We start from the raw sequence: 17016 nt of genomic DNA, 5'->3' as shown, positions 1-17016 counted from the left end.
CGGAGGCCGAGTGGATAGAGGGTCAGCTCCAGGTGGCCTCGGGGCCAAACAAGGCCGAGCAGTGGGGGAAAGCCAGTCAGCGCCTCCAGGTCCCCTCTTCGGCTCTGCAACGGTGAAACTTCTGAGTCTGGAAAGCCCGGGTTCAGGGTAGGCGCAGGAGCTGGGTCGGGACGGACTTTTCGTCGATCTTACAAATCTTGAGTACAGATGTTCAGCTGGCATGCCTTTACTGGAGACCCTGCACAAAAGGCTTCCCGAGTGCCCTAACCCTCTCTCCACTGCCGTGGGACGCTCCGGGGGGACTCCCGGAGCTCCTTGTAGGAAAGAACTGGGGCGAGGGCTTTGGGTGATGAGGAGAGCGAAGGCGGAGTTCCCTCCGGGAGACAGAGAACACTGGGAGGCAGCGGGATCCGCGGGTGAGCAGATCCCAAGGGGAAGAGCCTAAGGACCTGGAGGAAGGGGCTAGTGGAAGAGGGGAGGGAGGCGAGAGACGAGGAGGGGAGGGAGGCGAGAGACGAGGAGGGCAACGAGCAGAGTGGTGGAGGGGGTCAAGACTCAGAAGGCTGGTAATAATCCTGACCAGCCCCCTCCGGAAGGAGGTCTCACCGCGCCCGCCGGCCCCGGGCTGACCGGCCCCTGTGCCCGCAGGTCTGGTTCCAGAACCGCCGGGCCAAGTTCCGCAAACAGGAGCGTGCGGCCAACGCCAAGGGTGCGGCGGGCGCGGCGGGCGCCAAAAAGGGTGAGGCGCGCTGCTCCTCTGAGGACGACGACTCCAAGGAGTCCACGTGCAGCCCCACGCCCGACAGCACCGCGTCGCTGCCGCCGCCGCCGCCCGCGCCCGGCCTGGCCAGCCCGCGCCTGAGCCCCAGCCCGCTGCCCGCCGCCCTGGGGTCCGGACCTGGAGCCGGGCCGGGGCCACAGCCGCTCAAGGGCCCGTTGTGGGCCGGCGTGGCGGGCGGTGGGGGCGGCGGACCGGGCGCGGGCGCGGCGGAGCTGCTTAAGGCTTGGCAGCCGGCGGAACCCGGACCAGGGCCCTTCTCGGGGGTTCTGTCTTCCTTCCACCGGAAGCCCGGCCCCTCCCTGAAGACCAATCTCTTCTAGCTGCCGGCCTCTAGAGGCTCCGGGCCTGCCGCCTGAGACGCCCCTGCCCCTCCAGGATCTGACAGAGTCCCTCCTCATCCTGGCCACCTGCCTGATGTCCCCATCTGTCCCACCCCCCACCGTGCCTGACACCTATGTGTGCCCTCCCCAGCTTTGGAGACCAAGTCAGGGCCACTCTCATCCTCACCCACCCCTACTCAGTGGAGGGGGGTACTTTTCACTGGGATGCCCTCCAGGAGAGCCCAGAACCCCTTCTAGCCTGGTATTCTTCAGAACCGGAATCAAACAACACCTGCCCCTAACACAGTGCCCAAAGGTGACTCCTCAAACGGGGACAGCCTGGCTTCCTCCCCTGCCCCTGTAGCTGGCTGGGTCACTCAGCTTGGAGAGCAGTCTGCTGCTCCAGCCCTTGGGCCCACCCACACTGACCCCACCCGTGCAAAGGCTGGTCGTCATTGGGATAACGAGTGGCCTGAAGGGTCCCACCACCAATTTCACCCTCATGCATCCCCTCCCATCCCCAGCCGGTCTGGCACAGAGGGCAGGCCCGTTAGATGAGTGGAGGAGCTGCCAGGGCAACGGGATGGAGGGGCTTCCTCGTTCCTGTTTTTTTGTCATTGTTGCTGTTGTTGCTCTTTTCCTTTGAAAAACCTGTAATTTATTGAGGTGAGTTTTGCTCAATCCAAATAAAACTTAATTTATTGAAGACAGCACACCGGCAACCCTTCTGAGTACCCACGATGGGGACAGGCTACCTGCAAGAGACCGGTTCCCCTTGTGACCAGCGAGGAACCCTGAGCTGCCACACAGCCCCAGGGCAGGGCGGTACAGACCAGGAGACAAATCTAAGCAAACTGGCGCTTTATGGCCAAAATTATTCCCCCCCACCTAAACCGGCCCCTATAACATTAAAGTGCCCGCCCTCCCTAAGCCCATACAGAAAAGCTTAAATAAACCCTAGCCCAGTTCTCGGGCTATTCCTTCATTTCCGGACGGACACCCCCCAGAATGGGGGTTGGGAGAGGTCCTAGCCGAGCCCCTCCACCTGTGGTTCAGGCCAGGTGGAGGGCAGCAGGAACAACGGTGAGAGTGGGGGCCCACGACGTACCCATATGGACCCCATGGCCTCCCTGGGGCTGGAGAAGGGGTCCAGAAAGGGAGGACAGCACCAGAATAACCAAGATCCTCGGTAACCACGGCAACTGACCTCCTGGGCCCTGACTCTAAAAGGTGAGGGGCAGGATGTCCTAACTAGGGCATTCCAAATGATTGGGCAGTAGGGAACGCAGATCCCCAATAAATAGGCAGAGAAGTACTGCCCCGCCTGCTCGTAACTTTTTCAACTCCGGAGCTCTGGCTGGGCCTTCAAGGGCAGGTTGAGGCGCTCAGTTCTTAGCTTCGCAGTGCCACCGCGATCACTTGCTGAGCTGCAGGGTGTCCAGAAGGAGGCGCTTGTGAGCCGGGTCCTGCACCCCAGCTTCCTCCAGATCTTCTTCGGTGATGTCGCTGTAGGGGTAAAAGACGCTGGGAGAAGGGCGAGGTGGTCCAGAGAGCCCGTAGCTCCACACCCGAGGCCAGCCCCACCCCCACCCCCCCACCCCCGTCCACCTCCAGCCCCGCCCCCACCTGAGAAACTCCAGGTCGTCCCAGCCATTGTGCACCAGGCCCTCCTCATAGCGCTCCAAGCCGATGGCCCGCAGCCAGGCTCCCATGCCTGCCTCGCCCAGCCCACCAGACCGCCCGACCTGCGGGCACGGAGCCTGAGGGAATAGGGCACGTCAGAGAGAGCACTGAGGGTGCCTCACACAGCAACATTCTACCGCGTGCTCTGGGGTGGGGAGAGAGGCCAGGAGCGGGGCTGATTCATATGACCTCCAACTCCTCCCCAGTGCCCAGTTCAGGGCAGAGGCAACACCACTGAGTGCTGAATGAAGTAAAAGTATACCACGACCCATGGGCAAGCACACACCGACAGCCACCCCTGGTGCACATACCTCTTCTGCCAGGTCCTCCTGAATGCTCTCTCGGATGCGAGGTGGAGGGAAGCTGAGAGGCCGGCCATAGTCCGAGGGCAGTCCCCGGGGCGGCTGCAGCTCCAGGGGTCCTGGCAGGAGCACGGAGCGGCCAGGCCCAGCAGGAGCGTAGTCCACCTCACTCAGTGTCTTGGCCATCTGCAGCACTGAGCAGGAGCGGTCATCCCCACTGGCTGCCTCCCCCAGGAAAGTGCTGGTGGGAGAGGGGCCTGGGGGCAGTGGGGGTCTTGGATGGGCCTTGGGAGGTGGTGGGCCACGGGCCTCACCCGCACTGCGGCCCCGGATCACTGGCCCTGGCAAAGGATCCAGGCTGGGGGGCAGGAAGATGGCCGAATCCGGCAGAGGTGGGGGTGGAAAGTCTGGAGGGGGCAGTGTGCCCCCAGACTCTTCATCTGATGAGCTTCCCTCTCCCACACGGGGAGGCCGGTGGCGCCCAAGCTGCGGAGCAGGCACTGTGATGGCCACTTTGTTCTTGGTGGCAGGTGGGACAGGGGCCCTGGCAGGCGAGGGTGGCTCCGGGGGCAGCAGCTGGTGTGGGACCCCTTCAAGGACGTAGTAAGCAGGGTTATTGAAGCTGTTCTTAGGTGAGGGCGCCACCACCCCTTCCAGCTCTGGAGCGCCCTCTGGCTTCAACCTGGGTTTGGGAGCAGAATAACTAAATCAGGACCCAGCAACCCAAAGGGAAGGCGGTGGGTGGGTGCAGTGGAAGGAGAACTGGACTGCGAGTCAGGAGACGTAAGCCCCTGGTCCTAGACTTGCACGTGACCTTGAGCACATCACTTTCCCTCTCTGTCCCTTGGGGTCCTCATCTCTAAAACTGGGGAGACGGGGGAGTTGAATGGATAACCCCTAAACTTCCTTGTCTTACTCGCTAAGATTCTGCAATCTTTTTTGATTTTGTAACGGTGAAAGCTGAGCGTAAATGGGTGAAAACAGAGGCCAGAAGGAAGGACAATAAAAGTCTTCAATGAGAATGACCAGCCAGATTCGGAAAGCCTCTGGAGGCATCTGAGGCCGATCTACTGGGGAATCTTACTCAGGGATTCAGGTTAGTTTTACTCAAGCCTAGAGATAAAACCAAGGTGACTGATAACAGCTGAAGATGACTGAAAACACACCAGCAGTTTTTATTTACGTTCAAGTAACAATTGGATATAATTAAAAAGCAAGCCTCACTTTCCCAAAGTATGATCCACAGAATACTACAGTTGACCATTGAACAACACGGGCTTGAACTGCACGGGTCCACTCATACGCAGATTTTTTTCAGTACTGCAGCACTACATGATCTACAAGCCACAATGGTTGAACCTGTGGATGTGGAACTGCAGATATGGAAGAACTGGGGATACAGAGGGATGACTCTAAGTTATACACCCCTAACCCCTGCCATGTTCAAGGGTCAACTGTAGTGCCCCAGGATATTAATAGTTATTGCATGGAAAAGTTTCCTGGCCCATTAAGTTTGGGAAACTATATTCAACAGAGTTGAAAAAGGATTTCCTTCCTGTCCACATGCTCAGAGCTTTTGCTGATACTATTGTGCACTGGGAATACCTAAGAAAAGAATCTAGCAACAACCATTTCCCAAACTCATTTGACAACAAACCAGTTACCAGCGGGGGCATCTTGTAGGACAGTGGTCCATAGAACATCCCTAGGGAAATCCGTGCTGAGATGAAGGCCTATCCCCAAATAGAAGGCTCAAGTTAAGTGTTTACACAGAGGGAGCTGTTGCAGAAACAATTTCTAATTCTATTTTTTAAGGCAGGATTGAGAGGAAAGGCTGACTGTGCTCCCTTTGACCAGAGAGCCACACCTTCAGGAGGCCTGGCTGGCCAGTGGCCACGAGCGTAGGGCCCTGGCACCTCCGGCCATGCGGCAGCAGAGCAGCCAAGCAGCAGGTGATCCCCAAGCTGGCCCTGAGAGCCACGCACAGCGATGGATAAAGTCAGGGGGTGACAGTTTCCTTCTCTCACCTGGGGGTCAAGGGCTCCTCCCGGGGAGCAGCTCGAGGTGGGGCTGGGGGCCTCCCAGTTGGTGGTGGTTTCTCTGGTTCTTCAAATAACTTGGAGAGTGGACAGGAGGCCTCTCCAGAGGCTGGCTTGCGGCTCCCTGACCTGCCAGGGGTGCACAGGGGAGGAGAGGTGAAGTAGGGGCTGACCAAGAGCCCCCGGGCACCCCTCACGTAGCACACCACACAGCCCCAGCTCACCTGGGCTCCTGGCTGCCTCGGGACACAGAGGGGGCTTTGCTCTTTGCTCCTGCCTCATCCTTATCAATGCTGATCCACTCTGGGGGAGGAAGGGAAAGGAGACTCAGAGGAGACTTGGGGTCCTGCATCCCACAGACACCCCAGTGGGCTGCTAGCCCCTTCCCAGCTACTCCTTAGGGCAGGCCCACCCCCAGACCTGGCTGCAGAACCGCCAAATGTTCCAGGGATTCCAACATGCCTTCCCTGCAGCCCCGGTCCTCCCCTCCTAGACCCGCCCACACCACCCCGTCTTATGCCCCACACCCCTCCCAATGGGGCCCCCACCATAGAGTCGCTCACGGGTGCCCAGGCGCTCTGTGGGCACCCGCACCTTCATGGAGCCACGGATGTTGCCTGTCTCTTCGCCGCGGTGGGACAGGAAGGTCAGGAACTGCTGGGCCGTGCTGCCAATCATGGACTTGAGCGCCACCACGCACTCCCCTGAAGGGCAGATGGAGCAGACCAGCAGACTGCCAAGCCTTTCTAGGGCCCTGCCCAGCTTTCTGTGCCCCTTGGCCCCCCTCGACCCTCACCATAGGATTCGTAGCCATCCATGGACTTGACTGTGAGCAGGAGGTGCTGGTCCTGCAGGTACTCGATGTCAGCCAGAATGGGCTTGAGCTGGGGCACAGAGAGGCCCAGTGAGGAACAAAGGCCCACCCACCCCCACGTGCCACACCGCCACTCACCCCACCCTCAAGCTCGTCCATGCTCACTCCCGTCCACTCTTAGGAAAGATCCTAATCCATAAGGTAGAAGACACAGTCCTGCATGGGCCTCTCAGAGCACTTAACAGCCCTGTAATTAATTAATTTTCTGCATCAGCAATGACCAACACAGGACCTGATGTTTAGCAAAGGCTCAAGAGCTATTCATTGAATGAATGAATGAACCAGCTGCAACTTGGCTCCCCCCACTCCCCCAAACAGAGCACGTGCCCTCATCCTCACTCACGCCCACCCCACACACAAGCCTGTGCTGCCGGCTCTGCCCGCCCTCCCAGGCAGGCTCCAGGTGGCGCTCTGCTGCACCTCCCTCTCTGTGTCCTCACCCACAAGCCTCACCGTGGGCAGCTGGCGTGAGGACCACTGCACCTTGAGGAAGTTGATGTTGTCACTGCTCTGGGCATCATTTTCGAAGCTCTTCTTGTACTCTGGGTGGGGGTGGGGGACACCCAACTGAGCGCCACCTCTCAGCTTCCCTTCTCTCTAACTAGAGGGCTGACCACTCTGGGCACCTCGGACCTCCCATACCCTGTGGCCCACACCCAGCCCTGGGTCCCGCCTCTGACCCTCCAGGCAGGTGGAGTAGAACTCAATGAAGAACTTGGTGCGGCTGGCTGTCTTCACAATGGCCTCGATGCTCTCAAACTCGATGTAGGCCTGGTCTGAGGTCTTTGAGAGCCCTGAGGGGCAAAGGGAGGAATATAGACAGGAGGGCTGAGAGGGTGGCAGAAGGAATGGGATAGAGAGACTGAGTGCTGGGACAGGGAATCAGCAGCCCTGGCAGAGCAGGAGGGAAGGCCAGGAGGGGCCTCCTCCATCCCAAGCAACCAGTAGCGAGACCCCAAAGCCCAGACCTGGGACTGGGACAAACAGACAACCCAAGATGAGAGACTACCTGAGAGAGGACCAGGGACCAGAATGCCTGCAGGATATGCCCGCCGACAACCCACCACACCACCAGGCACACTCGGGTACTCAAGTGGCCCCAGGCAGATAGACACACGTACATGTTTACGTTCACACGCTCTTGGGCATGTACCTCCTGTGATGACCCAGGCAACACAGACACCCTCACACATCACATATTCAGAAACATTCCTACACGTACATGTAAACACCCAAACACACACACACACACACACATTTAGATGTATTCAAACCTATGCACATCCCCAGGCCAGCACCTGCAGCCACCCAGATGGACGCCACACCCACAAGCACATCCAGAATAGCCACCTTTCTTGGAGATGAACTGAGAGGTAACTCCAACCTCAAATGTCCCAAACACGGGGGAGTGGTCGCTGGTGACGATGTCATCTGTGCAGCCTGGGGAGGGGAGTAGGAATGAGGGCTCAGGGGAAAGCTCCTTATTCTCTGCTGGCACTTCCCAAAGCTGAGGCAGAGTTGGGTCAGTGACCACCCAAGACCACCCATCACCCTGTCTGGGAGGCTCTGACCATAGGAATTGCAGATGATGTGGGTCTCGGGATAGGACTTCCAGAGAATCCGGTCACACCATGAAGGCACGTTGGTCCGGACCTGGGGCAGGGGATGGCAGCATGGTCAGAGGTCAGCTGGGGCCCCACCACAGTGGCCCCAGCGCCCACCTCCTTCCTTGGATCCTCACAACATGCAGGAGCACCCCAGAGGCCCCAAAAGGGGCCACGGAAGCTGGAGCGGTAAGTGCAGAGGCCTGGACCCTTGACCCCACACACACTCTTGATTCACTGCAGCCCTGGGGGGTCTCCCCAGGCCCAGCTCCTTCTCTTCACTCACCCCAGTTGGCTTCTGCTTGTGCCAGGCGTATGTGTCCCGGGAACCCCGCTCATAGCGGTAGGTGGGTGGGAAGGAGATCTCCTCCTCACCTAGGGAAGGCGGGGGGGATGGAGGAGTCAGGGCCCGGAAGACTCAGGGATACCACAAGGATCCTGGCCCTCAGGGACCCCCTGCCGGGCCCACACTCACTGAATCGAAGGAAAACCTTGTGCTTTTCCCGCTCCAGGTTGAGCTGGTCCACCCTGAGCAGGGGCTCAAACTCCTTCCTGCTGATGTAGTTCAGGATCTCCTGGGGTGGGGACACAAAGGCTGGAGACTTTCCCCCTCGAGCCAAAGCCAGAGGTGAGAGCCCACCTGGCCCCAGCCCAGCCTCCCTACCAGCCACCTGCCGGGCCCTGCTCACACCTGTATATCCATGTCAAGGCGGTAGTTGAGGTCCCCGAACCAGAAGAGGTGAGTGAAACGCAGAGAGATGTCAAAGGCACTGAGCTGCCGGTCACCCAGCGAGAGCAGCCGCAGGATGTCCAGGTAGTTCTGGTTCCGTCTACAGTGGGGGGTGGGGGGAGGCCTCCAGGGTCAGGTGTCAGGGACAGGCATGAAGGTAAGATATCTCTGGCTGGGGTCAGGGATGGGCCAGGGATCAGGGTCCCTGGGGACAGAGGAAGGAACTGGGGACAAGGTCAAAGTCAGGGAGAGACAGAGGGGTCCTGAGTTGAGGTAAGGAAGAAGGGGGCCTTTGGGGACAGGGATGTAGGATGTACTGTAGACTAGGATATGGGAGAGGGAATAGGTCTTTGGCAAAGAGAGGATGAGGCTAAAGAGACAGTTGAGAAGGTGCCCCCTCACCGGGCAGTCTTCTCATTTCCCGAGGTGAGGTGGCAATTCACAAAGCCAAACGAGGTGCCATTGAACATGAAGGAGACACCCACGGCCCCCTTGTTTCCTGTCAGGGCAACAGAAGAAGGCCTGAGTCACCCCCGGTGGGCTCCCGACTCCCCTCTGCCTGTCTAAGCAGCAGTGGGAAGATCCTCCCGACTTCCCCACATACCATGAGGCAGGCAGGCCCCTGCACACACACACACGCCTTCCCGGGGGTCCACACGGGGCACATGCAGCCCCATCTGGATGGCCTGGGTCTGTCGGCATGTGTGAACAGAGAGCCCCTGGAGATCACAGGGGACCCCAATGGTGAAGCTGCAAGAACCTGCAGATTCTGAGCAGAATCTATCCTGAGGGACCACTGGACTGCAAACAGGGAGACCTGGGCACTATGCCAGGTGCCGGGCTCTACCACGTACTAGCTGTGTGACCTTGGACAGCTCACTTGACCACTCTGGGCCTGAGTTTTATCATCTAAGAAATGGAGGTAATTATCCTGGCCCTGCCTTCCTGGTGGGGCTGGAAGAGATTTAGAATACGAACACGCTTTGCAAAGTTCAAAGAGTTCTATAGATGGGAAAGCTGAGACTACCCAAAAGGGGGAGACCCTGGACCCTGGGCTGGAGAGGAAGCAAGAAGCGTGGACAGAGGGACCCACCCTCCCTACTCACCCAGGGTATTGGCGATGCCAGTCTTCACACTGGATGTACTGACGTGGCTGATGCGGTTCTCATGCTCTGGCTTGACCAGCACAGCCACCTTGATGTTCCACAGTGACTGCATGGCAATCTGGGGAAGGGGTGCGGGGTCACCCCTGCCCCGAGCTGGGCCACTGTCCACATCTCCCCCACCCCGCCCAGCCCATACTACAGACTGTTCTGGAAGTCACAAAATAGGAAGGGCTGCCACCCCTTTTTCCTGAGGGACCAGAGAGAAAGAGCCCTTCCCATAGCATAAAGGACTCCAGTTAAACTTCCTAAAGGATATGCCCAGGGACCAGAGGGAGAGCTCTCCAGGGTCGTGCGTGAGGTCAAGCAGGATAGTTGGGGGCAGTGTGTGAGGAGGCGGGCTGGACAAGAGGATGACCCTCACCGGGCGGTAATCCAGATCTGTGAGCTCCTTGAGGCTCCCGCGGAGCAGGTCCAGCCACTCGCGGTCGCCCACCGAGTTCTCCTGGGTCCCAAAAACATAGATGTCATGGGGTATGGTCACCGTGACCTCATCCAGGGTCTTCCCCAGACCCTTCGATGTGAACCAAGATGTCACATTTTTTGGAGGCGGCACACTTCCTGGAGGGGGAGTGGATGCAGGTGGTCAGGCCCCTGCATGGGGCCCTTCCTCTCTCCCACCCCAGCCCCTGCACGGGCCTGACCCATGTTCCAGGTGCCTATGAAGACGGAGATCATGTCGGGCTCGTCCTGCTTGGAGTGCTTATTCTTCATGAGCTGCAGCAGCTGGCAGAAGGCCTCCCGCTTCTGGGGGAACAGCAGCCAGTCAGGGGCAGGTGGGTGGCCAGGAAACCCCCTTCCACGGGGACACCCTGCTAGGTGGCAGGTCCAGGAGGAGACGGACATACCTCTCTGGCTCACCACCATACACCCACTCCTCAAGCATACAACAGGTGCTCAGTAAACGTTCACTGAATGAATATTTGAATCCACCCTCAGGCTGCCCACTCTCAGTATACACACTCTCGGCTCCGTCAGAACTGCCCCCACCATGAGGGATGGCATGCCTACATCATGTGTTCCCTCTCTTCCCATCCAGCAGGGACTCCTGCAGCCCCCAGTGGCCTGGCCCACCCGCTGCTCACCCGGGCGCTGACAAAGATGAAGTCCTTGCGCTGTGTCCGGTCCTTCTCTTTCTCAAACACGACGCCCAACTTGTTCTGGACCCGCTGGGACTTAATGAGCTGGCGGACTAGGGGATGGAGGATGGGTCACACCAGCCTGTGCCCTGAGGCCCAGGGGCCCACCCCACCCCCCATCCCAGGGTGGGCCCTGGCTCACTGCGGTCATGCGTGAAGGTCGTCCAGTCCTCCTGTGAGTCCCGCTGTCTCCGCAGTAGCACCAGCCGCCCACCCTCCACGTCCACACTCAGCGTGAACTTCTGTGACTTCCCAATCTTGGTCAGGTCACCCAGGGTCACATCCAGCTTCACCTACAGGCCAGGAGGTGGAGGGGCTGCTGAAAAGACCTGGGGGCAGGCAGCACCCCCTTCACCTCCACCCACTCTTTGCCCTGTGAGGTTCCCCCCCGCCCCCCACCATGTACCTCAAAGGCCTGCACGGGGATGGTCTTGGCCTTACGTGTGGATGGCTGCAGCGGGGTCGGGGGTGCTGTGGAACTCATGTCCTGTAGGGCCTTCAGGGCCTGGAGGGGGCAAGGACAGGGCAAGGTTAGGAGCCTTGCTGAGGGCTGGGGCGGGGAGGGACACAGCTGATGTGGGGCTCAGTGCTAAACTACAGATTCAGGGTTCAGATCAGTTAGAGCAACGCAAGTGGCCAGGGACCGGTGAGTGGGTCAGGGATCAGAGGTCAGGGGTCGGGGCACCTTCTTCTGGATGCCTGACAGGAAGTCCTTTAGCACTGACAGCTTTAGCACCAGGCTCTCTAGCTCCTGCTCCCCAGTCTGTGGTGGGTTCTGCGGGGAGAAAGAATGAGGCTCGTCCGTGAGGCCACCAAGCAGGAGGCACCCAACTCAGCGCCAGAACATGAACCCACTCCCCAGAGGTTTCTCCACAATCCCACCTGCTGCTGCAAAAGGCGGGTCACCATGGGCGAGCTCTGCTGGTCAAACACCTTGGACAGGATCTCCAGGCCCGACAGGACCTTGTCCACCTCACTATGGGAAACATCAGGTCAGAACTCCCCACCCCGACCCAAGCATAGGGAAGAGGGGCTGAGTGTGTAGCTTCAGCTGCCACCGAGAGGATACAAGGGTTCAGGCGAGGAAAAGTCAGGAGGCAATAGCTGGTTCCTGGTTCAGGGCCAGAGGTCAAAGGTCAGGGCATTTGTGTAGCAAGGCAGCAGGAGAGGACAGGTGAGAGGTAAGGGTGCAGCGCGTGGAGCTGGATGTCCCAGGTACCTGTGCAGCCTCCGGCATGAGGTGGCAAGGGTGCGGGTGAGGTGCGGCAGGTTGCTGGCTCCACCCCGCACAGCCTCCAGATCCAGCCCGTAGCTACCCTTCAGGTACTCGTGCGAGACAGTGCTCAGCCCATTGGGAGCACTTCAGGAGGGGTTAAGAAGTCAGTGGAGGCCCCGCTGACCCTGTCCCAGCAACCCCACCCCATTCCTAGAGGAGACGGTACAGGTGGCAGTCATAGTACGACAGGCCAGGGTGTCTGCCTCTGGGGCTGAGACAGGGCGGGGGTCCCTGGGGAGGGCTGGGGGCTTAAAGGTCTTCCCACCTTCGGTGAGGACACAGTTCTCAGAGAAGAAAGGGACTTCCTGCTCAGGAGGGGGTTGGGGTCTCACCTCTCAGCAGCCGGAGTCGTGGGGGTCTCAGGGGCTGGCAGGGGGCTGCTGGGCCCGAGGGGGGCAGAAATGCTGGTAGAGCCAGAGCGCGGGGGCAGTGGGGGCTTCTCATCCTCCCCATCTGTGGACAGGGGCCAGTGGGCAGCGGTGTGAGCCCCCTGCCCTCAGTGAAGTACGGGGGACACGATGGCTGTCAGAGACTTGCGTGGAAAGGGGTAAAGGGCCCAGGCACCATGGAGAGTGGCAGCGGGCTTCAGGGGAGTCAGGCTGAGAAGATGGGTTGGGAAGTCGCAGGTAATGGCCGGGGATGGGCGCAGGGAAGGCATTCGTACATCGCACCCCGGGCAGCACCTGAGGCATCGCGGTCATCCGGCAGGTCTGGCTCTCGCTCCCGCTCCACAGGCAGAAGCAGGGCACACACCAGGCCCTGGTTGGGCTGGGCGTACAGGCCGATGAGCTCCCCCAGGGTCTGGAAGCGGCGCACAGGCACACCCTGCGAGGTCTGCAGGCCAGCAAGAGTGGGAGAAGCGTCAATCAGCTGGTCCCAAACCTTAGGCTAGAATCAAGGTCAGGGGTCAGGGTCTAAGCTCCTACCTGCACGGCCAGGAAATCTTCTCCATCAGGGAGAATTCGATATGTGTGCACATGCTTCTGATACCTGACAGCAGAGCAGGGGATCAGAATCTGTCACCCCTAGGCTGGGGTCTAAGTCCCAAGACCCCGTTTCCTCCTACCAGCGGGCTCAGCCCCCAGGCCCCTCGTCTAGGTTTCCTTAAAGCTGTTTGCCCAGGCTGCACGGGGTTAATGATGGGGCCAGTCCCCTCTATCCTGCTAGTGCCAAGCAGAACAGGAATGCCCAGACCCACCCACCCCCACCCCAGGCCTACATACACTCCACACCCACTGTAGGGCCCTGGAAGCATCAGGCGGCTCTTTTGTGGCCTCCACAGCTGTCTAAACAGACCCTCTGGGCTTTGGTACCAGTCTGGGCCCCCCGCCAGAGTAAGAGTCCTCAGAGGCCTGGGTAACCCGTCTGTGTGCATGGGTGACGTGCTATCACACGTGTGCCTGCTGCCTGTGTTTACACTGGTGTCTGGCTCTGCTGGAGTCAGGTGTGTCTGGAGTAGTTTTGCTGGGGGGGTGTGAGGATATCATTCTAGGGCTTTCTCCCCCCTTCCCCAGACACCAGGAAATTGGGATGACCCATGGGGGCCCTCTATGGGAGAGGTGGGCCTCTAGGAGCCCCAAGCTAAGGAGGGGCAAGAGGGGTGCTGACAGATGGTAGCAACAGCTGAGCAGGTGACAGCTGAGCCTGGCCTGGATGGTACAGGCTGCACTCAGTGGGGGTGGAGGATCCCTCTGCAGCCGCACCTCAGGGCAGGCTTGCAAAGGGGGTCACCTAGGCCGTGTGTGTTGGAGGTGGGTATCACTAGAGAGGACCAAATGCCTATTTGAGGAGACTCTACACCCTAGCCACAGGGCCATCCTCTCCCCTCAGGTAAGCCCCGTCCAGGGGCTCTCCTGACCACTGGGCACAAACTGTGTGGCTATCCGTGTGTGACTGGGTGTGTTGGTTTTTGGACTGTGGGTCTGTGTTTGTAAGAGTAATAGCATCCCATTAACTGAGTCCTGTCTCTGTGACAAGTCAGGTACTCAACGTCCTACAGACGTGATCTCATTTAATCCTCACGTTTTAAGGCAGATATTATTATTATCCCTCTTCTCCAGAAGAAGAAACAGGCGCAAGGAAGAAAAGTGATTTGCCTAAGGTCACAGAGCAAGTAAAAGGTAAGTAAAAGGCAGAGCTGGCATTTAAAGTCAGGACGGAGGCCAGGACCTGTATCCGGGCCTGCTGGTTGGATTGACTGCACCTGCTGGGGCAGGGCCGTGTCCTGAATGTTTCCCCTGTATGCGTGGGTGGCATATACAGGTAAGCAAGTATGTTTCTGATCACCCACTCCCAGGTTCCTGAGATGCAGGGAGTAACCAGAGTCAGCCGGTAAAGCTGAAGTCCTCACACACAGACAGCCCCTCACCCCACCCGTCCCCTCCCCGGCAATGGAGCCAGGACTTTTCCCTCCTGGGACAATAATGTTCCCATCCAGACACAGGCCCAGCTGTCCCCCTCCCACTCAACAGCTGATCTAGCACCTGCCTCCCTCCCCTCCCTAATTAGGGGGTATGCCTCAGAGAGGGTTGGCATGCAGGACTCTAGGTTATTCATCTGCCTAGGCTGTCCCTCTTCAGTCCCCTATTGGGCCTCAGATATGGGACATAAGCTGAAACTTGAGGGACCCCTTCCTCTTCAGGTCCACTGCCTAGGCCAGGGTTGTTCAACCCTCAGCACCACCGACATTTTGGACTACATAATTCTTTGTGGTGAGGGACAGTACTGTGCATTGTCGGACGTTTAGCAGCAACCCTGGCTTCTACCCACTAGGAGCCAGTAGTACGATCCCAGTTGTGACAACCAAAAATGTCTCCAGACATTGCCAAACGTCCCCTGAGGGGTAAAATCAACCCCAATTGAGAACCACTGGCCTAGGCCAGTGTACACCTGAAGATGTGAGGAGAACAGAAGGGAAAGAGACACAGGGATAGGGACTTGGGAGGGCTCACGGGCCTGAGGAGGAACATAACTAGGTCTAAACAAAGCAGCCCCACCACTTCCCACTCACCACCTCCACTCCAGAGGCCTACAGGAGCCCACCCAATGTCAGATTCTGGGGCTCAGGGGGGCAGCTCAGGAAGAAGACTCCAAAACTGAGAGTGCAAACTCACCCAACACCACTGCCATGCACGGCAGATGGGTACAAGCACAAAACCAGGCCCACTCAGAGAGCTGCCAAGCCTAGCCCCATGCTCAGCAGCCACAGCTCAGGGCTAGGGCAGCAGGATCCCAGAGCCAGGGCACACACACTCACTCACTGATTCATGAAATAATGACAGGGAGCCATACTGCCTCACTCCCCTTCTCAACACCACCCTGTCCCCAGCCGCAGTCATACATACCCAGGCAGGCCCCAGCCTCAGTCCCGGGAAACAGAAAGCCCCCTAAGGAAGCTGCTGGGCATCCCCACACACCCCATTAGTTCCTCTGGCCCCAACTCCCACTCAGACATCCAATCCCTACATAAACAGAAGTGCACACAACCGTGGGATGCACATCCTCACCCCTGCCTGGAGGATGCCTGAGGGGGTCTGCCAGAGACTCCCTACACTTTCCCCAATTATAGCGACCCTGGGCCGCAGGACCCCGCATACTCTGCCCTCAGTGCCGCAGCAAGTGCCCCCAGACACACGGCAGGAAGGAAGTGCTCCCGGCATCCTTCCTCAGGCCCAGCAGAGAGCCAAGGCCCCCACTGTGGCGGGCGCAGGCGTCCCACTGTCCCGGGCCCTCCCCACAGCACTCAACGAAGCCCGGGCTGTGCCCCCGCCCGCCGGGAGCCTCAGCCCCACTCACAGGACGCAGAGCGCGAAGGCTCCCGCCACGCTCTCGCTGTCTCGGACCAGGAAGCTGCCATCGCGGCCTGCCCGGGCCAGCAGCTCCTCGGCGGCGGCGCGGCTCAGGTCGCGGTGGTACCAGGCGGGGGCCGGGCTGCCCAGAGCGGCCCCAGGCCCGGCGCCCCCTGGGCCCGGCGCCCCGCACGCCGAGGCCATGGCCAGGGCAGGGTTCAGCGCCGCCCGCGCCCACCGCCCCGCGCCATTCGCCCTGGGACGCTCGACGCTGACGCTGGGACCGGGCCCGGGTACCGGGGCTGGGGACCGAGCCTGATGATCCGCTGGCGGGACCGAGCCGGGGATCGGGGTTCCGTGCTCCGCCGCGCTTGCCGCCCGGTTTGCCGCGCAGCCGCCGCCGCCAGCAGCGCCGGCCTCAACTTGAAGAGAAAGAAAAGTTTGTTCAGAGGCGGCGGGGGAGGGGCAGGAGCGGAGCGCAGTGCCGGGCGGCCGGCCCCCACCCCCACCGCTCGGCCCAAGGCCCGTCCCGCCCCTGCCCTCACCCTCTTCCCCGCGGGGAAGCTGCCCTCTGCATTCCCGCAGGAGCCGGGACCCCCCAAACCCCAGGGGAGGCCGGCCTCCCAAACCCCACAATGATCCTGCCCAGCCATCACCACCCGGAGAAGATCCAGCTCCTAACGCCCGCCTCCAAGCCCAAGTCAACCCATCCTGCGCCCCGACACTTTGGGATTCCCGATCCCCTCCCCCTCCTTTCAATACTCACAATTATATGACCCCCAACTCCTTTCCATTCGGCCCCCCTACAGACTCGTAGGATCGAGTTACCAAAATCCCCGAAGGATCCCATGATGAACCAACCTCCTGCCGTCTCTCTCCCCATCACCCCCAACTCCCGTGAAATCCAGCCCCTACTTAGACCTGAACCCCCAAACTCCACTGGGTCCCAGTCCCGCGTGGGGGATCCCCCACAAACCCCCAGAGGAGGTCCAGTGTCCTCGAATCCCCATGCACCGTCCCTGGCAGCCCCTCTCAGCCCAGGCAGAGCCCTTCCCCCCTCTCGGCCAAGTTCCCTGGCACCATCCCCCATACCCGCAGGCCCCGGCCTTGAGGGGTTCAGCAGCCCGAGATCAGGCCTTTCCTTGCCCATCTAGAAGAAAGTTCCCTCAAACCCCCGGGCTCCCGACCTCTCCCCAGAGCCCCGGCCGCCGTACTCAGACCCCCACCTCCTGGGCTGCTCCGATGCCCCCTTCCCCGGGGAAGCAGCCCTGGACTCCCAGCGGCCACTTAAGATGGCCATCCTCTGCCGCCGCACCC

At 60.0% G+C, this 17016-nt stretch overlaps 2 protein-coding genes across 8 annotated transcripts in view; one reads left to right on the top strand and one right to left on the bottom strand.

Annotated features, from left to right (window-relative positions):
• PHOX2A (paired like homeobox 2A) overlaps positions 1–1814 on the top strand; it is a 12994-nt gene extending 11180 nt beyond the window's left edge. For all 5 annotated transcript variants that reach the window (XM_027115628.1, XM_027115626.1, XM_027115625.1 and 2 more), the window contains one exon: positions 649–1814. In XM_027115628.1, coding sequence (XP_026971429.1) covers positions 649–1101 — 453 coding nt within the window. In that variant the 3' untranslated portion in view covers positions 1102–1814. The remainder of the gene's footprint in view (positions 1–648) is intronic.
• INPPL1 (inositol polyphosphate phosphatase like 1) lies at positions 1778–17016 on the bottom strand. Of its 3 annotated transcripts, XM_027115622.1 has the most exons (29): positions 16926–17015; positions 15707–16121; positions 12838–12901; positions 12595–12745; positions 12244–12364; positions 11855–11995; positions 11518–11611; positions 11321–11410; positions 11042–11140; positions 10778–10928; positions 10582–10688; positions 10141–10243; positions 9861–10057; positions 9440–9557; positions 8736–8832; positions 8295–8433; positions 8079–8178; positions 7890–7978; positions 7571–7652; positions 7350–7439; positions 6680–6793; positions 6453–6541; positions 5922–6009; positions 5674–5829; positions 5350–5428; positions 5114–5254; positions 3096–3768; positions 2728–2861; positions 1778–2607 (listed from the first exon to the last, which is right to left on the bottom strand). In XM_027115622.1, exons 2-29 carry the CDS (start codon positions 15901–15903, stop codon positions 2517–2519), a joined length of 3795 nt encoding a protein of 1264 aa, XP_026971423.1. In that variant the 5' UTR covers positions 15904–16121; positions 16926–17015; the 3' UTR covers positions 1778–2516. The 3 variants fall into 3 exon arrangements, with proteins under 3 accessions (XP_026971423.1, XP_026971424.1, XP_026971425.1); XM_027115623.1 differs by lacking the exon at positions 11855–11995 and having other exon boundaries at positions 1783–2607; positions 16926–17014; XM_027115624.1 differs by lacking the exons at positions 1778–2607; positions 2728–2861 and having other exon boundaries at positions 3752–3768; positions 5720–5829; positions 16926–17016.

This window comes from Aethalodelphis obliquidens, unplaced genomic scaffold (assembly GCF_003676395.1).
Source record: "Aethalodelphis obliquidens isolate GAN/ISIS:26980383/991018 unplaced genomic scaffold, ASM367639v1 scaffold14, whole genome shotgun sequence".
NCBI lineage: Eukaryota > Metazoa > Chordata > Mammalia > Artiodactyla > Delphinidae > Aethalodelphis > Aethalodelphis obliquidens.
The sequence above is the reverse complement of the archived record's forward strand: the minus strand, read 5'-3'. Positions and strand labels throughout refer to the sequence as shown.